The 22,310-nt window shown below is 42.9% G+C and overlaps 1 protein-coding gene across 4 annotated transcripts in view; it reads right to left on the minus strand.

The window, feature by feature from the left end:
• ehbp1 (EH domain binding protein 1) overlaps positions 1 to 22,310 on the minus strand; it is a 144,899-nt gene that overhangs the window by 8,458 nt on the left and 114,131 nt on the right. For all 4 annotated transcript variants that reach the window (XM_022752930.1, XM_022752931.1, XM_022752928.1 and 1 more), the window contains 2 exons: positions 2,219 to 2,318; positions 1,096 to 1,169 (listed from right to left, as the gene is read on the minus strand). In XM_022752930.1, coding sequence (XP_022608651.1) covers positions 1,096 to 1,169; positions 2,219 to 2,318 — 174 coding nt within the window. The remainder of the gene's footprint in view (positions 1 to 1,095; positions 1,170 to 2,218; positions 2,319 to 22,310) is intronic.

Raw genomic sequence — 22,310 nt, forward strand, 5'->3', positions numbered from 1 at the left:
CAGCCCCCCGCTTCCTGCCTCAGAGGCCACCCCCCCTCCTGCCTGGCCCACCCCCTTCTTGCTAATTACAATTGATTTATTATGGACCAGGTAGCTTATCAGGTGCCCGGTGAAATTACAATGGGTGTCTGAAGGCTGTGGGGAGAGGAGGGGTGGTGGTGGTCAATGTCGAATGGTAAAATCAATTAGCATTGATTGGCAAAAGGTTCATTTTGCCAAAGAGGACACAGTCGAAGGGGATTAAACTTCCCTGGCCCCCTGACAACTTTGATACGACACAATGGCTGCTTTTCTGGCTGCGGCATAGTTAACAAGCTTTCAGTAATATAACTGCTTTTTTTTTTTTTTTTTTAACCTCGCAAACCGTCTCTCAATGCGGCTGTGGCTAGATTTCAAATCAGCCATCGACTAGTCAGGTCTAGCTAGGAAACAGATAGCATTGATCAAGTATCAGGGAGTGAAATCCCTCGCAAGCTCGCATCTTAATCCTCATCAAGAAGCCGACGCAGAATTAAAATCATCCTGCTTAAGGCTCTCGATGAAGGCTGGTTAACAGCTGGACAAAATACAAGAAACACTCGTGAAAACCATACAGGTGAAGAGAGACGAATCTCTGTGTTATAAAAGTCCAACAACCCCGACAGCAGCTTTACCTTCTCTTTATCACCGGGGAAGCAGAAAGTAAATCTCAACTGTTGCTGTTTGTCTTCTTCAGTGGCCATTTTGTCCAATAAATAAACATTAACACACATATATATATATAAATATATATGATATATAGAACAGGTCAGTCACTGGGAGAGAAAACTGAAGTAAAACGAATGAATGGAGATTATTTGTTATGTTGCTTCACATTTGCCATCACTAACATGATCATATATTCCACCTCAGCGGTGAAACCTGGTTATTTCTAAGTGGAACTGTCAAAACGCATGTAATGACAGAAAATAAAGAGTTTGACATTTAAACTGAATTTACATAATGAAATGAAGGTTTTGTTGCAGGGGGGGAAACACAGATATGAATGTGTACATCTCTCCTGCCTGATACCTGCAGACATATTAAACCTCAGCTGAGAGACGGTGTGTGTCTTACCCTCGATGGCCAGCATGGCTCTCAGCTCTCTGTTCAGCAGTTCGAAGCGTCTCTCCAGATCGTGCTCTTTCTCCCTGTGGCAAGTTAGAGGGAGAGAGAGAGAGAGAGAGAAAAACACACACACATACACAACAAAGTTCATCAATATGTTAATGACTAAATCATTAAGCACTTAAAGAAACCTGCAATAAACATCGATTCAGCTACTCGCCTGAACCTTCTCCGGCTTCGCATTAATCTACTGCACATAACTGATACACATACTGCGCTCGCACAGCCCTGGGTGAGTGTGTGTGCTTGTGTGTGAGGAAAGAAAGAGGAATATAAGGACAGGGGGTGAACATGGCATGAAAAGAGAGAGAAAGATAGAAACGCATTAATATATGGACATGCCACGAGTGTGTGTCGCCCTGTGTTTCTGCGTACGCACGGGCAGATGTGGTTTGTGTGTGTGTGTGTGTGCGTATGTGGCACAAATTGAATTCTTTCCTCTTTCAGCCATATTAAAAAATGAGCTAATTCAGTCCCTAATAGAATTTGTCCTTCACAGGCGCCTTTTCTCTTGGCCTCCACAAAGAGAGAACAGAACGGGCTAATAATCAGCCCTTCTGTCAATTGGCCACTTTAAAAGCCTCTCCTTTCCCACGATATAATGTGATTATGAATACTTCAATCTCTCCTCCTCGCACACTTTGAAATCCCAACAGCTGCAAATGAAGAAAAAAGGCAGCCTGCGTGTGTGTGTGTGTGTGTGTGTGTGTGTGTGTGTGTGCGTGCGTCTCCACCTGTCGCAGCTGGCCACATACAAAGAGACTAGCGATAGAGTGATGATCGCCACATTTCTATTGATTTCATATTCCGTCCACATGTAAATCAATGAGCGGATAGACAGAGGGGGTGAATGGAGTGGTGAGTACACTGCCACCCTGTGTAGCGTTAATGATTTTTGATCTGATGCTTGAATAGAAGTGTGATGTTTCCACATTTTTAATGCTTCTCAGTGCATGAATAAAAAAAATATATCGAAAAACAAACAGGCGCTAATGCAGCCACCTAGCTGTTTTCCAGTCATAGCAAATGCTTTCATCCGACCATGAAAAGGAAAGGATGTTAGGGTACATACAGCAGAGAGAGCTGGTTCTGTCTTCTGATGAGGGCGTTCTTCTTGTTTACTAACATGAACCACTCCTGCATCATGGCCTCCTCCTCCTCCTTGTTTTTTCCTGGAGAGCGCACACACACACACACACACACACACACAGAGAAAAACAAGCAGAGTTACACACATGACGGTAAACCAGTTCAGTAACATCCACAGCTGTTCAAATTTATTACTCAGCTGTTTCCTTGCAAAATTCAAATTGTTAAATGCACAGTTAGAGTAAAGTATCACATCAGTGACAGTAGATTGAGCCTGACAGATAAAAGGTCATTTTCTACCATTGACTGTGTCTGTAAATCACAAAATTAGAGCACAGAGTGTAAACAAGTGTAGAAGCACACACACACACACGACAGAGACCAGGCAGATAAATGACTCTTTTTGTCGCTGCAGAGTCAGTGTCCACCAGATATTTTTGTGTGTGTGTGTGTGTGTGTGTGTGTGTGTGTGTGTGTGCGTGTAAATACGCTGCTCGCTTATATTCCTTGTGTAAACATTCACATACTTCACACCACGTCTTCACAATGTCAATACGGCTTCAACCGGGGCGGGATTAACTCAGTGATTACCGTCGAGCGCCTTTACAGAGTGGAGCCTCTCACTGTAGGGCAATGCATATCCCACCAATCACTCAGCGGGCCTTCAAAAAAAACACGTCTCTGGGACTCTCCGACGCTTAGTGTAATACCTGCTCAACACACAGAGAGCTAGCAAGGCTCAGATGCATGGCTAATGTAAGCTTCGCCCACGCCTGGGGCTAAAGCTCTATGCTGTAACTTACTTACAAGGTACAATAGGATGCGCACAACTGATACGGACACAGCACATCGAATGGGAACCTTCAAATATTAGCCACATAACAGCGACAGGATCAGCCTCCATCGGTCATGTGTGACCCGGAGGAAAAACTAGAAAAACGGCCCATCAACTCGGCATCTGCTGGCTACCTCAGAATGATGATTTCAAAAATATTCATTTAGATTGTAGTGTCTGTGATTTGAGGACCAGTTATCTAAGAGTTATTTTACTGTAATTTGGCAAAAAATTCAAAGCACAGGACTGGAAGCTGCTGTCGCTTCCAAGTTGATGGAGAGACTAGTAAGAGAAAACAAAAAAAGCTAAGTTATTAAAGTTCTCTGGTGCCATTTAATGCTTTTGTAAGAGACACAAAAATATTGCTTTTTATATGTCGAGATAAAACCTCAAATTACAGGGGAATTCAAATTAAATTAATGTAGTTAAAATAACAGGATTGAGCCTTTAAATGTATTAACATGTTACATTACTTCCCTAATACCAATACTCTGCTACCTTAAATTACACTGTGTTTGTTTTTCAGTTTAACAGGATGAAGCAGAAATATTGGCACCGTTAGTACCTGATACAAGATGAAGATAAATGTCAGTGCTTTAAACCTGAAAGCCTGTAAACATGTAGATTGTTATAAATTAGTATCAAAAATACGTTCCTTTTAGTTCTTAGAAATGTAAATATTATTTATTCGTTATGACTGAGTTTTTCTACACTTGTATATTTTGCTGTTGTCCAAACACACTCCAGTGTGGTCAGTTCACTTAGCCACTGTTTACGTCTAGATTTGGGATATGAGCTTTGTGGCACTGGAGGCCAGTTAAACAGCGACAACAGCATTAATCTGACACTCAGTGCGTCTGTGAGGAGAAGAAATGGATGAAAACAGAGGACGCGAGATGAAAGATCGTCTTAGGGCTTATGTTATTATCTCTCGCTGTTTTTTTTCTCTCTTTCTCGAGAGGAAGGTTTAATAGTCGGGAAGCTACAACAGGCATCATAACAGAATTAACACTAAGACGCCATTTCATACCACTTATTAATTGGCGGCCCTCTAAATAAAAAGAAAGGCATTGTTACGCCAACATGTATGCGAAGTTTTGATATTTTATATTCTATATCATTTTTTCTGATGGATCAAACGTCGCTGATGTCGTGTTTTAAGCTCATTACACTGATGCTTTTATTGGGAGACTCTCTGGATCTGTGCAAATGTGACTGACTGAGCTGCTACCAAAGAAAACCAAGAGAAATGTGTCTTTCTCTGTCTCTCTCACACACACACACACACACACTGCTGCTCATGGCAGAGGAGAGGGCGCATTGGGCCGCTGCGTCATTGACGACAAAAGGCAGGCGCGTGGATGTGTGCGCGGACACCGGTGAGTGTGTGGACATTTGTGATACTCTGAGCCAGCAGATGTATGTAATTTCATTTAGAAGGGTGGAGCGGGGAGGAGGGAGGAGAGAGACGGAAAAAAAAAAAAAAAAGAATGTGCGAATGAAAGAAAGCTTCAGGATTTAGTGGAATCGGGGGCTCGTGGATTACTGTAGTCAACTTTGAAACGGACGACACTCGGAGGGGGGATAAAGCCGGCGCTGACAGGTCATTGTGCTGCCTCGAAGTCAAATAAAACAAGCAAATAATAATGGCAAATATTAAGCTCCTGTGACATTGTGGCGAGGCGGGCTAGAAGACGAGGGGGGATTATAAAGCTATATCCCCCACCGCTAGCCAGCCAGCAGCTACCAGCCAACCATCAGCCGCATTTTATGAAAGGAAAAAGGGGAGGCGAAGGGAGGGAAGAAGGAGAAGAGGGGAGAGAAAGGCAGGAAGGTCAGAGGAAAGGTAGGAGAGGAGGACAGGAGGGAGGAGAAAAGAAGGGAATGAAGGGTAGAAGGAAGGAGAAAGGGAGAGATGAACAAGAGATGAACAGAGGAGAAAATGGTGAATGTGGGATAACTGGAGGGAGGGAGGGAGCGAAGGAGGGAATGAGGGCAAGCAGGTGAGCGATTTGAAGGCAGAGAGAGACGAGGAGATGGAAGGATGGAGGCAGGACGAGTGGCGCAGGACGCTTGACAGCTGCTCAGCATCCTCCTCCCTTCACTCAACCTCTTCAGGGTTGAACTCTGACCTCCAGATACCGCCTAGCTCTTAAAGAGACAGAGGTGTGTCGAATAAATATCAGACTAATTTCACAGTGGACAACCGCAAAAATGAGGATCTGCAGACATTTTGCTTTTGAGATAAACTGTTTTAATGTGTTTTTTTTTGGGGAGTACTATTCCAAAAATAAGAATTCTTTTTATAATTGATTATTCTGTTGTTCACTGATTGATTATTTGTCTCTTGTCAGAAAAAAGTGAGAAATGGGGAATTTCGTCGAGCCTCAAAGCATCTTCAAACTGCTTATTTTGTCCCAAAAAATAATTATTTAATCACTTATGCTTACGTGCATTATGTTAATAAAAACACTGAAAGGCACCAGAGAAATTATATAAAACATACAGTAAAATCAGTTTAAAAAAAGAGCCTGTTTTGTGTTTTATATAAGTTAGAAGAGCTGTACTCTTTCCCAACGCATAAACCAAGGCTCTATTGCAGGGTTGGGGGTTGGATTCCCACTGGGACAACCCTTTTTCTGAAAATGTATCCACTTGCCGTACTGTAATGAGTGCGTCCACCAAATGGCATATGTTGAGAGTGACAACAACAGAGAGAAAAAAACTGCTGAACGTTGTGTTGTATGAAGACAAATGGTGTAAATATCCCTGGCAGGCAGCACTGACACTGTGTCTGAATCCAGCCTTGGCTCTGAGACTCTGTGGATCCATGCTGGCTCTCAGGGGGCCATCTTGGATCAAAGCATCTGGCAGTTTGGCAGGTTGCATTCTGGGTCTTGCTGCTTGCCTTACACGCCATTTCTCAGTGCTCAACACAGAGCAGGGCAGAGCAGACACAGGCCAAAATCTACTGAGACTGAAGCAATAAATTTGGCATTGGTACAATGTTTGATCAGGACATCAAAGGATTAGTGAAATATGTCTGATGGAGATACTCTGGGTTTCCCTGCCTACCGGAAACTTTATCGTCATTAATATCATGTTTAGTGTTCCCTCAGCTATCAATGCAGCTGCAATGGTGAGAAACACACAAGATACAATCAACTCAGACACAAATACACACACACACACACACACAGGCGAGATACAACTGATACACACATCCTGACAACCCCTCTATCTGATTGCCTGTCTCCTTCTCTTGTTTCACTCTCTCTGTCTCTCTCTCTCACACACACACACACACACACACACACACACACACACACACACACACACACACACACACACACACACACACACACACACACACACACACACACACACACACACACCACACCACAACAACACACACACACACACACACACAGGATTCAGTGATGCACTGTGGTGTGAGGAGGGAGACTGTTTTCCTTACGGCTGGAAAAAGGCGGGTTTGTATAGGTCAGTGTGTTTGTGTGCATCCGTATGAGGGACACCGAGAGGGAAATACAGAAATAAAACAGAGGGAAGACAGAGTGAGCCTCTACAGCCAAATAAGATTAAGATAGTTATCTTGTCCACCGTTTCATTCAGTGTAGATAGGAATAATGAAACCCACCCTGAGGTGGTCAAACTGCTGCTGCTGGTCTGTGCTGGTTTTTTAATTGTGTGAGTACTGTCACTTTGCTGCGTCTCACTAAATACAAGCATGAGAAGTTGTAATGAGTAAATATTGATTGACTGTATTTTCAGCGGACTGTTTTTCATTTGCTAAGATGCCCAATGCTGGCTAATGAATCTTTTCATCTCTGTGATGTCAGAGAGTTGTGAAACTGTAATTTTCCAGACACCAAGATGAAATCTTCAGATTGCTTCTTTTGTCTGAGGAACAGTTCAAAACCCAAAAGGTAGTTCATTTAAAAAGATAGAAAACAGAGTAAAGCTGAAAAATCCTCACAATAGAGAAGCAGGAAGTAACAAAAGTTGATCATTTTTGCTTGATAAATTACTTCAGTGATTAACTGATAATAAAAATTGTTGTCAATCCATTTTCTCTCATTAAACTAATTGATAAATTCACCATTTGCTTCAGCACTAAAGTGCAGCGGTTCATACTTTGACCTTCTGGTTACGAGGGGACCTTTGATCAGTCTGCCATCTGGCCACCTACAAACTACAGGTATTTGTTTCGTTGTTATGAAATTTGGTAACTGGACAAGCAGGAAATCCTACATTTGTCTTCCCTTGAGAAACTGTTTGTGCCTTGAAGGAGTGAGCTTGAATAACAGGGACAAAATGAATGAGACAGAAAGAGAAAAACATTAAAAGCTGCGATCACAGCACGTTCATCTCATTTCTTATCCCACCATTTTGCCATTTAATCCAATAGCTGCTAATCCAATTTGTCTATCGGACATGTAAAAAGGCGGGGGGGGGGGAGAGAAAGAAGAGGAGGAGGGAAAGGGAGGAGATACGAGCCGAACTTCTCTTCTGTGTCCAAGTCACTTTCTGAATTGCAGTTTATTTAGGGACGAGCCGCACTTGTGTCTCTCCCATCGCTCTCTCCATCCGACCGTCAAGCCCGTCTGATATCAGCAGGGATCAGGGAAGATGAAAGCCAAAGACGCATGAAAGGAAATGAGAAAAGAAGGAATAAAAAGAACAGGATGAACATTGTTTCCTGTGATTAGGTAAGAGCTCGTTAAAAGGCTGTCACTGCAGCGATGTGAATATGCATGACAGGGGCCGGCCTAATCAGAGAGGTCTGTGGCGAGGACCGGAGGGGGGGAATTGTGCGTAAGTAGCCTACTGAAGACTTGATTTAATTAATGTGAGTAGAGGAGTGTCTTGTTAGGACGGAGAGAGCGAGAGAGACTGAGAGTGTGGCTTATAACCAAGAAAGGTGAGGGTGCTCGTGAATTCAGCTTTGGCCAGAAAACATAATCTAAAACCTGCAGCAGTGCTGTTCTTTCATGCTGGAGGAGATTTTCATTCATGGTAAAATCAGTCAAAAATCCCTTCTCTCTCTTCTTTGCCTTTCTTGTTGCTTACTAAAAAATACAAACAGAATCAGTGCACAGAATAATGCAGACTGAATGCAACAGTTGCCACAATTCCCAACTCATCATTACAACACTTACGATATGTGTAAGAATCAAACCCCCCCCCGCCAACTCAACACTGCACATGTGATTCCTCCTGCTCTCTCCTATTGCCCCCCCCTGCTCTGCTCTCTGCTGGAGTGGTGCTGAGGGCTATTTTTCCAGGGAGGCCTGTACGAGGCCTTTTTAGCTGCCCTCAATGGCACAATGGTCCCCAGCATATAGAACAGATTCCTGCTTTATTGAACCTGTGTATAATGTCTGGTGAATGGAACACATTAACCGATTCACACTCACCTCTTTCGCCTCGCCTCCCCCCCCCCCCCCGGGCAAATCCTCCTCTCACACTGAGGCATAATGACTGCCTTTTCCACCGGTGTCATTTGTCAACCACTGCTTGCTTTACAACTTACAAAGGAGGCGGAGGTAGGGGAGAGAGCAGGAGATGCAGGAGCTGTGACCGGGAGTTTGGGGGGCAGAGGGGGTGAATTGGTTCTTTTCCAGAGTCATAAGTGGGGCTGCATAATTATTTGTTTCTAATTACTAAGTGTGTTTAACAGTGAGGCTCTATCTTTCTGTCAGTAGGATGATGGGAAATGAAACTGCTGAATTCATTATGTGTGAACTTAAATAATGAGTAAAATGGAAGAAGCCATTGAAAAAGAATCACTGAGGCCAATCTGGATTTGAAATGAATACCTGCTGAGGTGTCATTCGTTAATTAAATAAGGGTAACAATTATCCTGGGAAAAAGAAACAGCTCATCTGCCTCAATGATAAATAATTACTATCAGCCCATGATGGCCACTGTCAACTGACCGCGAGTCAGTCAAACCAAAGCACAGCTGCACTTCAATATCTGCAAAACGTCCTTCTGTCTCTCCATTAACTTGACAGTTACATCGGTAATGATGACACAACGGTACTAATTTAAAATGCTACATCTACTGCACATAATATGCTAATCTGTAAACATAATAAAAACATAAAAACAAAACATTAGCGGTCAAATTTCTTGTAAGTATGTTTAATAATTACCCCCAACCTTGTCTGCTATAGCAGTAACATTTATATAACAGCAACTTGTCAAAACTGCGGCCTGGATTATGTTCACTGGAAATGTTTTTTCCCGTCAGGTAAATGCTCTGTGCGTTCTCGCGCTGCACAGAATTTGTCGGCGTACGAGGCACCTGAGACTTTGCATCCTGAATCCTGCGTGTGGTTAAATTTAGGCAGGAGACGCACTGTGGTTAAGGTTAGGGGAAGACTGTGGTTTGCATAAAATAAACAAAACAAACAAACAAACAAACAAACAAACAAGACCCGATTTTTCTCTAACCATAACCAAATGCGGTGAGCGCCAAGACACAACCGTGAAAATGTTAATCATGCTTTAGTTGCTTTTACACAGAAATCCTTCTGTATTGCCGTAAAGAAGACCCTCCATTATGTCGCCTTTGCTTGTTGACACTGAAACAAACAAAGCTGGCATATCGCCCCCCCCCCATGTGATTTCAGATGGCGTGTCGGTGCTCTGGAGTCAGAGGCGTGATGTTTGACACAAAAACTGCAAATGGCGTCGGCGTCTGTCCCGCCATGCCGGCTCTCATTTTTACACAGGCCTCCACTACCGGAATAAAGGTGGAACAACATTGCCCCCCATTCTGTGTTTCTGCCCTTTATACAGAGGAACGAGCAGAATAAAGGCGCAACATTCCCGCCTTCAACAGGCTGTGTAAAGAGGCAGAGGCGGGACCTATATTTGTATAAATATATATTAGTATAGTATAATCTGTGTTTTCTTAGTTCAGGGCCAACAGTTAATTTTGGACAGAGACCAATAGTCATGATGATTATTGGTGCTTGTAATATCCTGTAAAAGCGAGTGCTGTTATCGCACCGCTCTGGTTGTGAGCACTGTTTCAGGGGCAGATGAACTGTGAGCGTTAGTTAAGTAGGATTGCCAAAGCCTTTTTTAATGAGCAGGATGGTGTAGTGCACGTATGCAGCTCCTATCATGTCACTGTTTGAACATTTGAGTTCAGAGACCATTTTAAACACAGGAGATAGGTTTGTCATGCTAATATGTTTCCTCCTCTCATCCTCCTCTTTTAAACACACCCACCTCCTCTGTCTCCTGTGCTAACTATCCTACGTATACAGAAACACACACACACACACACACACACCCCCTGGGCAAACACATTTGACCTCAGAGCTAACAGTAGACCAACCTCCAGACACTTCTCATTCCTCCACCTCAGAGGTTAAGAAGGGGCGGGGGCTCGGGCAAACACAGCTCACATAATAGACTGACTCTGGAGATGAAATGTTCATATTAGGAGGCTTCACTTTGTGTACACACACACACACACACACACACACACACACACACACACACACACACTCTCTCTGTTGCTTGTACAGAGAGATGAAGAGTGTATTTGCATAAGAGAAGTCATTTACGCAGCTTTCTCTCTCTCACTCCTAATTTAGCTCCTCTCTCCTCTTTCAACTCTCTCTACGTTCTCATTTTAATTCAATAAACTAAATGTGCATTTATGAGTTATACTTAACTAGTTGATTCTTTAACTGACTATTAAATAACGGGAATAAAATGGGGTCAGATTAGAGAAAAAACAAATGCCATTCCTGGAGTATTTCTCTGTCTAGCAGCAACCAGCCAAGCTGTGACAATCACACAAATACACTCCTCCTCCTAAACTCACTCCCCCTCACACACATCTCCTCCCTCCCCCTCCCTCCCCCCTCTCCATCAAATTGTGTTTTTGCTACAAATCAATAAACATTATCAGAGAGTGGCAGACTATGGGCTGGTGGAGGCAGCCTCTGTCTGTTAAAGCCCCGACCGCCCTGTCTCTATCACAGCCTGGGTGAGAAGGCCAGGAGGATTCAGACAGACACACACACACACACATAAGAGAAAAAGGTAGACAACATGAATCCACAGACGCACGCAAACACAAACATACATGTAACAGGGATTTTACAGTAAACATAAGATGGAAGCAGACGTGCTTGATGATCACAAAGCAAGTGTCGGATGCATGTGCGGTCCTCGCATCCATACAATGCAGACACACAGACAGCAGAAAACAATCAAAGTGCGCAGACTGGAGAAGAAAAGAACAGCAGTGAAGCGTTGAGGTGTTTAACAATAATCCTAACAGTACAGCACAAGCTGTTTTGACCATGCCATTCAAAGTCAATAAGAAATTAAAAAAAAAAAAAAAAAAATCAGAGTCTATGACGCTAACAGCGACGTTAAACACTCCCTAACCCATTAGGTCGCCGTATCACCACTCCATGCTTGTCAGCTCCCTTTAGCTTTAGCGTCAGAAATCCCCGCTCTCTCCAACGCTCTACAAGAACCATTTAACTGAGCTCTAAATAAGATGATTTTCAACCTGTCCCCACTTAGCTTGGGGCTGGAAAAGGAAAATCAGGGGGCCTGCCATACACCATTTCTCAATTACCTTTCTCATTATTGTCACCCGCGTTCATTACTACTATTATCATCCTCCCTTTTCTGTTGCACCCCGCACTTTAGGCTAGCTTAGGCCGTTGTGGCTGTCGTGTTGGATGAAGAGAAGGAGGAGAGCGGCAGAATCGAGAGCTTTTTTGCAAGGCCAGAGCACTTCAGGTAATTAATATAGCAAGAGGGGGCAGATGAGAGGAGACAGAGAATATGTGAGTGTATGTAGGCCTGTGTGTGTTTTTGCTGAAATGCCTGATTGGGGAGCTCACCTGCCGATACCCCCTAAAAGGTATTTCATTAGTGAGCCTTTTACCATACAAGCAGAGGAACAAAGCCTCGGTTACGCCTGTCTCCACTCCAACTCAACGGGGCCCTCCAGGACGCCTGTAGCTGTGTGTGGGAAGAGTAAAGAAGAGTGGAGGAGCAGAGAGGAGAGGCGAGGAGAGGCTATCCCCGTTCATAATCTCATGACAAAAGGCAAAAAGGCATCATCCTATTAACAGCGTGATCTTCACCAGCTCATGCTAGCTCCTTTCCACAGGGGGCTCTCTTTTATTATTAAGGTGAGTGGGTGATAGGGAGCAGGAAAGGCGCCCGGTGCCTCCCTATTAGCTCTGGGACAAGAGGAGGTATGAAGGGGGAGAGGAGAGACCCCATGCTAGGGTCCTGCTCTGAGTCTTTTTTTCTTTTCTTCAGAATGAGACCCTTTGCTCGGACCTTTGGGGGCTGGCTTCTATTAGGCTTCAGTGATACAACACAAAGTGGGAGAGTTTCTTCAATCAAACACCTCAACACCTGCAGCGATGCTCACTGGGAAAACATCCTCAGCTCCACCTGTTAAAACTCATTTGAAGATGGCTCACCTTACTCTTTCAGCTCCCACAATACCGATTAATATGTCAGAGATCAGATATTAAGGGAATGCTTGCTTTAAATATTGTGAACGCTGCAGAACTACCTGCTACTTTTTTTGTGTACGTACTGAGTCCCAGTGATTCTCAGTGGCTGAATAGCACATTCACAAACCTGTGTTAGAGAGATATTTATTGTTTACTGGTGTAGCGGCTTAAAAAAGTCCCATAGACTTTGACTGATGCTCCAAAAAGCATATCCTGTACAAGTTACTGGTCACACAGAATATAAATGCAGCACTACAGTTAATTGTATATGCATGATGAATTCACTAAAACCCATTTCTCTGCTGCTTGTTTCTAACTGTAGAATCAGTGGAGATGGTACATGTTGCTCTCTGCTGCCGCAGGTGATTATTTGTGTCAGTGTTCGCGTCACCTCAACAACGTTAAAGTTAATGAAAGGGACTTGAAGTATTACAGAGTTGGGGTAAAGGGAAATTTTTTTGTACCAGGCTGCGTATCCAACAGCAGCGTTGCTAAAACAGACAGTGTTGTGTATGTGAGAGAGAGAGAGAGAGAGAGAGAGAGAGAGAGAGAGAGAGAGAGGGAGGGCGACTGAGTGAGGGAAAGAGAGATTAGAGAGAGGTCTGTTTTTCTGTTTGAGTGTTTTGTTTTCTGCTCAGTAGGGGTGCTTGCCTCTAGCCTCAGGTTACACAGGGGAATTGTGGGAAAAAAAAAAAAAAAAAAGTAGCTTGAGTTGTGTTTGTGAATGACAGCCATGGCCATAGTGTTAAATGTGGTGAAACTGCTTAATACAGACACACGTAAAAGAAAAACTAAATTCTTCTTTCTCGCACTGAATTCAACTTTGTTCAGAAATTATTTTCTTACTTTTTCTTCTTTTTGTTTCTTTTCTTAGTGAAAATTATTTTACATTCACTCTCACTTCTACCTTTAACATTACAACTGGTTTTCTGTCGCTGATTTACGTATAAATTTGGGATGTTGGTTACACAGAGACTGAAGCTTATGCTGCAGCTGAACAGGGGCTTTATCAGTACAAACATAAACATAAATGTCCTACTCAGTTCTGAGTGTCCAGCCAAATTCTGTCTGCACAATGACCAGTGAATTTGGCTTGTTTATACACCCACACTAAGAGACGGTAAATGAATTGTTAAGCAACGACTGGGACATCCCAGACAGAGGTAAATTAAATGAGGATATGCAGCAGGAGGAGCAACAACAAGGCTTCAGAGTGATTTTACCAACATGTCTGGGATGGTCAAATCAGTCACTGCCAACCTGGAAAATACCATCATCATCAGAAAAGTCACGAATGCTTTTATCCTGTGCACATACGACTTGAAAGACAATAACAAAAGCCTTTATTTTGCTTTTTCAATATGTCTAAATGGACTTAATGCACTAATTTTAATACAAAATTTAATAATCTCTAAACTCCTCTCTTTCTAAGTCATATTTCCTGAAAGCAACTTAAGTATTCTCATATATGTATGTGCAGGTTTGTCATGTGATCCTATTGTCAGTGACTGTTCAGACTGGCTCTGCTGCCCTGGTAACTTCACCTACTGTTCAAATACAAACACACATTAATTAAAAACGTATATGAACGTTAAATGCTTCAGAGAGTCAATATGCATTTATAGATACAACAACTGTTGTTCCTGCAGCGTGACTACGTACTGCTGCAACAAACCAACCTCCAAACACTCTCACCTGCATAAAACTCAGTGTTTCGCTAATTCAGTGAGACAGAGAACTTTGAGGGACCTTTAAAGGTATGTTAAAAGTACAGACTACAGATACTCGAGAGATGCACTTCTTCCAACTCGCTCGCCTTACAACCACACACACACACACACACACACACACACACACACACACACACACACACACACACACACACACACACACACACACACACACACACACACACACACACACACACCTCTCATCATCGTCGTCCTCCATTCTCCTCTCTAGCCCAGTAAAAAGCCTGTGATGACCTGGGTGTGTAGCTTATTAACCTCTCCATCAGTTCTTATCAGCCAATGAATAGCCCAGTCATCTGCCCCTCCTGCTCAATCTGAGGGCAAAAAATTTCTCCTCACGTCAGGCCTATAATTCAATCCACACACAAATCATTTAAGGAGTGCGCACATACACTCTCTCCCCCTCTCTCTCTCTCTCTCTCTCTCACACACACACACACACACACACACACACACACACACACACACACACACACACACACACACACACACACACACACACACAGACACAGACACAGACACACACACACACACAGACACAGACACACACAAACAGAGGGGAGTGGATCAGTGGAAACATTTTGTCATCCTTGGTCCAGGTGGGCTTCCAAGTCTGATGTGGACCAGATGTTACAGAAATGATCAACAATTGAAGAAAACAACAGAAGTAGTGTAATATGGTGTGTGTGAGTACATGTGTGCCTGTGTCTGCATGCATGAGTGTGTGTGTGTGTGTGTGTGTGTGTGTGTGTGTGTGTGTGTGTGTGAGGGCCAGAATAAATTAATGGCTGATTTCTCCCCTTGCTTTGATGGCATTAAGAGCCCTCTTCTTCTCAATGTGCCGCGTTAAATGCTTTTCTCTCTTTCCCTCCGTCTCTCCCTTCTTCTTTTTTTTTTTTTTTTTGACAAGCAGGGCCACCCAGCAGAAAGCAACTGATGCAAAACGCCGGAGTAATCCCTCCTCCATCCACCACCACCACCCCTCCCGCTATCTTCAGTCTTTGACACAGTAGCCATTATCTGTGGGATTTAGTTAAACCAAACCTTCATGTATTTGTTAGGCCCAGGGTTCGTTTTCTCCTCTGACTGCTCTGCTTGAGTGTGGCCAGGCTGGAGGGGAGTAGGAGGGAGTTACATCATCAGTGCAGCTAGCTCGGAGCACACGAGGAGGGGGTCTACAATGCCATCTAACTGGATCCCGTTCACGTTGTTAAATGTGTCTGAGAAAGTCTGAGCTGAAATTCGTAACCCGGTTTGTTTTGATCGCTGCACAAACAGTCTGAACTGAATTTAAAAGCAGCAACTCAATCGTTTTACTTGCCCCGATTAATTTAACAAAACTCAACACAAACAGATCACGTGAAGCGTCATTTCTGCCTCATTGCGAAAACAGTGTGTGCAGAGGCACATGCAAACAGGCCAGGGAAAACAACATGACTAGTCTCTGGACATTTTCATGCGACACATGTCAAATGAAATATATAAAACTACTTTAAAAAATTCTTCTAAATTAACACAGCCTGAAAAGGGCTGGATGATTTACTGTGATCACAGTTATCAATAAAGACTGTTATCAATAAAAAAAAAGACCAGCAACATCTCACCAGATATATGACGAGAAAGACCCCTAACAGCTCAGTTACCACATTAAAGAAAATGTTCTGGCGAACTGATACAGATAAATGTGGCAATTTATCATAATGTATTAGAGTCCAGTTGTAACATAAACAGTGAGGAAAAAGTCTGCGCTGACTTTTCATCATTTCCAGACTACGACTCGTTTCCACTGTCAACTCACATCTATGAAGTCTCAACACTGAGGCCTTCCTCTCTGCCACATGCAGCTACAGAGCTAAAAGCAGTGTTATGGAATCACTGTTGAAACTCGCAGATAAGCCCGGGCTCGGTGGGGCTAAGCTAAGGTTAAGCCAGGTGGCTTAGTTCCCCGAGTATGTGTTTACACACACACTGAGGTGTGAACCATTTGGGGGGCTTAGAGGGGCGGGGAAACACAAGTTGATTTAGTGCTAGTGAAAACCTTAGTACCTGTTGATGGTATTGATGGCGGGACAGCTTAACACTAACATCAACATGAATGTGTAGGGATTCTGATCCACGCCAGGAGTCAGATTTAACATGCTTCAGGGGAATACGCACTGGACGAGTAGGGATGGGTATTAAATCGTAATTGTTTTTGGTAAAGTCTGGTCAGATTTGTAGTTTTGGGAACTCGTTCTTTAATAAGATATTTTGTGATTTCAGATTATTTTATGTTGATACAGTTCGTGTGCAGCTTCTTATCTTGAGAGATCATTTAATCTTTAAGAAAGTCGCGCTAAAACATCACTGTACAGTGGTTGGAAAGAGTCATTCACTCTTTCCTACACACACAGGTCAAGCCACTTAGAAGACGGTTATATTTATTTGTAAAGGAAGAAGAGAGAAGAGGGTAGAGACATTTCTGAATGAAAAAGTCAAAGAGAAAGAGAGAGAGAGAGAGAGAGTGATTGCCCCCAGTGGAGGACCCCCCCCCCCAACCTGCTGACAGACAGCTGCAATCTTTTTAGCATAAGTGGCTCCGCCTGCTCCATTAGCAAAGAGAAGGAGGAGGAGGAGGAGGGTGTGTGTGTATTTGTGTGTGTGTGTGTGTGTGTGTGTGTGTGTGTGTGTGTGTGTGTGTGTGTGTGTGTGTGTGTGGAGGGGGGAGGACGACCCCCCCTGGGGTAGATGTTAGAACAAATTTGAGGGGTGTCATATTACACGCCTTGTGACAGGAGGCCGAGGGGAGGTGAACGATGAATTTGCTTAATGAATTAATCTGCGGACCAGTAATGGCCCTGCTAACAACATTAGTCATCCTTCTTACATCTCTGTGCTGCAATTCACTAGTTGTTTCCCCGTCGTCTCTCTCTCTCTCTTTTACACAATCACTTCATCCTTTCCTTGCTCATCTTTTCTGTCTCTTCTTGCTCTCAGAGATTTGCTTCAACAGCTCAGTCCCCTTCACCATATCAATAAAAACAACATTCTGCACGGTTCAAATCTTTAGATATAAAGAAGAATTGAGTCTTTTTAATATGCTCCCTGATATAAATTCTCCCTAATATGTGTGTAAATGTGTCAAACAACACACAGCGCTTTGAATGTTGAGTAACATAATATTACAACTGACGCCATCATCAGGCTGTTAATGCCACTGGCCCTGGCTTGAGCTTTGCTTCAATACACAAATGCAAAATTGCTGTGTTTAAATAGATATTTAAATGGAAATGTATTGGGAAAGACAGCTGTTGGTATTTGTAGCCTGGAGTGCTCATTACAATGGGAAATAGGGAGGAGTGTGTATGGGGGGGGGTGATGACAACGGCAGCATGGCGAGCAGCTGTGTTAGCAAGTGAATGGTGTAATTACTGGCCAAACCTCTGTCATTAACCTGCATTGTCGAGTGCTACCACATCAGTTAACATAAGAAAGCCTTGATTAATTGACTGCAAGGTTGAAATTCAATTATGTCATTGCGCTGCAGTTTGCAAACTAAATAATAATCAACCAAATAAATAAATACAAACACTAAAAAACAAAATATAACCAGTGAATCTGAGCTAGCAAGACACAAACGCAAGATAAAGTTTACAGTAAGAAAAAAACAAGACAATATAACGGGTGGATTAAAATGTGACAGCTTCACTTCAAACCAAAAGATTAACCCTTGAGGGAAATTCATATTAAAGAGGGTTTTAAGCTAAAAGCAGCAAAACAAGACAATCAAACTGCATTACTGTGCTGCTAAAAAATAAAAGTGTGCTTTGTAGCTGAGTGTGCAGCATGTACTCACTGCGTGTGTGTGTGTGTGTGTGTGTGTGTGTGTGTGTGTGTGTGTGTGTATGAACATATTCAGTTTGTTTGTTAATGTGGAACTTGTATATTTAGTGTTTGTGTGTGTGACGATGTGTTTGGCAGCTTGCAGCATGGTTTGTTGGACCGGCTCCTGCATGGGGTCTCAGGCAGAGAGGCGGCTGATGAAAGCATTGGCGGGATGCTCCAATAAAGAGCAGATTATCATAAGCGGCCATTGTCCACCTCCCAATTCTTTCCAACAGCCCCCCCCCCCAAACCACCTCCCCCCTCCCTACTTACTCACCCCTCTGCTGAAAATGTTAATCGGCCCTATCGCTGGCAGTCTAAGGAGAGAAGGAGCGCCTGGCCCTAAGAGTAAAACTTTAACTGATTTAAGGGAAGTGAGGAGAAAAATTATGACAAAAAAATGCAAAATAATCTCAGATAGAAAGAAAGTGAAAGTCAGACAGAAAGAAATATGACAAAAATAAAGGAAGTGATAGAGGAGAGGAAGCTCACAATAATTCCTGCCTAGTTTACAAACAAATGTTACTCACACATCTCTGGGCTGTGGCGAGCAGCTACACCCCATTCCCCTCCATCGCAACAAACTCCCTCCCTCCCTCCCTCCCTCCCTCCCTCCCGTTGACTCCATCCACCCAGCTCGTTTTATCTGAAGATTCTCAGACAATGCCTAGAGGATCCCGTTCCCTAATCTTCCTAAAAATCCCCCTTTCATCCCCACTGTTAAAGAATGTATGAAAGGCTGACACCGAGCTGGAAAAAAAGAAGGCAGAAAAAAAAAGAAGAGAGAAGCGGAGCACATCTGGGAGTAAGGGTGGTGTCACTGTGTTAGGCTGGAGGGTGGGGGAGTAGAGGGAGGGAGGGAGGTGGGGGGGCAGAGAGCGCAAAGGAGGTAGGAGCTCAGCATTGGTTGCTTGTGCAGGGTCCTTGCATGATGACTAATTAAATTTGTTTTGCTGCTCAACATTAAAATGGCCGAGGAGATTAAGGGCATGAGCGGGTAATGGAGTGTATATATGTGTGTGTGGTGTGTGTGTGTGTGTGTGTCTGCGTCGGGGGGAAGGAGGAGGGTTTAATCTGTGTTCTGACCCAGCTGAACTTGGAGTCACACACACACACACACACACACACACACACACACACACACACACACACACACACACACACGACACAACACACAAAACACAAAACAAAAAGCTCAAATCCTTTGTTTTGGTCCCCTCAAAGGCAAAGAAAAAGGCAATGGTTTTAAAGGAGTGGATCCCTAGATTTCTTTCCTTCCCTATAGGGAGACGGGTTGCATTTGCTCCTGAAGTGAAATTCCGGATGACCACAAACACATTCCACTGGTGGTCTGATACAAAACATTCGATTGAAAGTGAGTGCTCTTTTTCGTAACCCTGACAACAACAACAAGAAAATGACCAAAGCTTCAAAAAAAAAAAGAAAAAAAGAAAAAAAAGAAACGCATCTTCTTTTGGCTGTGTCTATCTCAGTTGCCATGAGCTTAGCTACGAATTGGGTCTGTGATTGGGGAATAACAATAGTTGCAATCTCTCTGCTCAACAATTTCAATCACAAATTCACACAGCGGTCAAGCTTCAGCGTAGAGCCTGTGTTTTATTTTCCAATCTACTTTATTGGAAGATTCAAGGAGGAGAGCCGCGTGTGAACTTAATGTTCTTTACTCATTTTCAAAAGCGGAAGAAAGTCGCAACAAATACAACAGAGGAAAAAGGAATTGTAAAATGTAGCACCTGAAAACAAGTACACTAATTAAAGCCAACACCAAAACCTCTGTCCCTCCATCTTTCAGGCTGTGAACTGGGAAGGGTATTATAGTCTAAACACTTTTTCCTTCTCTCCAGTGCTGAAAGATTAGACTGGTTATCCCATTAAAGTTGGTAAAATGCCATTCTTGTGTCTTTAAAGCTCTCGTATAGGAGGTCAAGATGAGTCTGCTGCGCTTACAAGCGGCACGGATGTAATCTGCCAAAAGTTACAATAATTAATGTTTTAGCTTTCTCCACACAATACGTTTGTAAAAGACTGGTCCTGATAATATACTTAAAGCTGCACACGCTGTTTTGTGTTGCTGCGACGAGACAAGGCAGTTCTTGATGTGCATGTGTGCATCGTGCGTATGTGTGTTGTGTGTGTGTGTGTGTGTGTGTGTTTTGAGAGTCCAATGCCACTCACGTAGCCAGCTTAAATCTTTAGTCAAACTATAAGCTGATGCTGCCACAATGCTGGATTAGGACGACAGGACTGGGAAAAAGAGTGAGAGGCCGGCTGACTTGATGCTAGGGAAATATAAACATTAACAACACACAACACTCAGTGACAATGATGCCTGAACCCCAGCGCCCTTCAGTGTTAGAAGTGCAATAGTAGAGAATCTGTGAAAACATTACAAGCCTGGAATTTAGCGTTTAAAGAGGAAAAGAAATTCAAAAGAATATGAGAGTAATATTTCTACCACAACAATTTCATACTTTTATAACACAGGTTATATGCAACTGTGTAGCGATTTAGAAATGCACCAAAATCTTCCAGAAACTTACAGTTATTGTACACCGAGTAGTGATCTTAACTGACAATGCAAAATAAAACTAACGAACAGGAACAATTAAATCGATATAATTTGCCTTGTAGCCTTCAGTTTGAACAACTGGATTTAGAGCCACAAGGTTGACATTAAAAGCCCTCACGTTCTGCAAGTCATCCACCAAATCATATCAGCACTCAGTCAAAACAGCAACAGTAGTCTTCCCTAGTGTGAAGGCATTGACAGCTGGTCTGTCCCTTTCTTCAGATACTGAGGAAGGAGTAGGCTGCAATGTGCAAAGTACATTAAGCCCTTGCTGATCTCCTTTGTGCATTCTCCTCCGTCGACTCGAGACCACAAAAGGCAGATTAAAGGAGCGCGCGCATAAAAACCTGTGTCAATCTTAATCGGCTTCGAGTTGCATTTTTTAAACATATGTTAATCTGGGAGAGCTAAAACTCATTCTCTCCTCTCTCTGCTTGTTTATTCTTTATAAAATGCGCAGTAGGGTGAGGGCAGCTTTTGCGGTGCGGCTAAGTGCCATTTATTTTGGATAAATTGCGCGTCCATTGTTTGCAGGTTAATATATGTATTTGAAAATGGGGTGTGTGTAACTAGGTTGCAGAGGCCCAGGTAGGGGGTGGTTGAGATATATTCAAACAGGGGCAAAGGATTTTCCTGCGAACGGCTACTGATGCACCTTTGATGCTTCTTATACCTCAGTGAATTTTCAATTAAGAGAGAGTTTGATATGTTTTTTTTTGTAAACAATCTTTAAAAATAACAAATGCAAAGGGTCAGAGCATTTAATGCATCAGTAGAATCACACAAATGATGAATGGTATCTTCTTTTTATAAAAATCCACAATAGAATAAAACACTTAAAAAGTTCAAGCTTGCATTCTGGTGCAAAACTGTTCTTAGAGCACTGTGTGCAAAGGTTGTAAATGACACTTTAATGAAAACTTTCTACACACCACTGTAAATACAGCCATGTAATAATAACAATAAGTCAAACCAATTTGATGTATATGTAATGAATACACAGCCTCCTGTTCAAATGCAAAAATAATCGTCTCATAAAATCAATAAACCGCTATAATAATCTTCTGTTGCAGGAGGTGAACGTTCTCCTAATGTTGCCATGTGTGAGGACAGTGGCTCCAGTGGTGCAAGAATAACAGTTCATTAGTCGAGGGGGGGGCGTCCGCAAGGAATTCAAATTCCCCCCCGCCGCGGGCCTGGCCTCTGATTTGGCTGGCTGCGTCAGCATGGATGAGAACTCAATTAGAGCCCAGCATGTAATTAAGAGTTGTTTAGAAAGTGAATTCCTCCAACCGCAAGAATTATATAGAAATTTAAACTATTTACTGATTAATATTAATAGAAGACAACAATGGCGCTTGCCATAAGCTTGGAGCCCAAGGAAATAAATCTGTGTACTTAATTACATAACAACATGGGGGCAATAGGAAATGGAGTTTAAATGCACACTCCCTCCTGTAAATGTGTCCTGATATCAGAAACACTTGACAATT

Source organism: Seriola dumerili, unplaced genomic scaffold (genome assembly GCF_002260705.1).
Source record: "Seriola dumerili isolate Sdu_G_001 unplaced genomic scaffold, Sdu_1.0 BDQW01000187.1, whole genome shotgun sequence".
Lineage (NCBI taxonomy): Eukaryota > Metazoa > Chordata > Actinopteri > Carangiformes > Carangidae > Seriola > Seriola dumerili.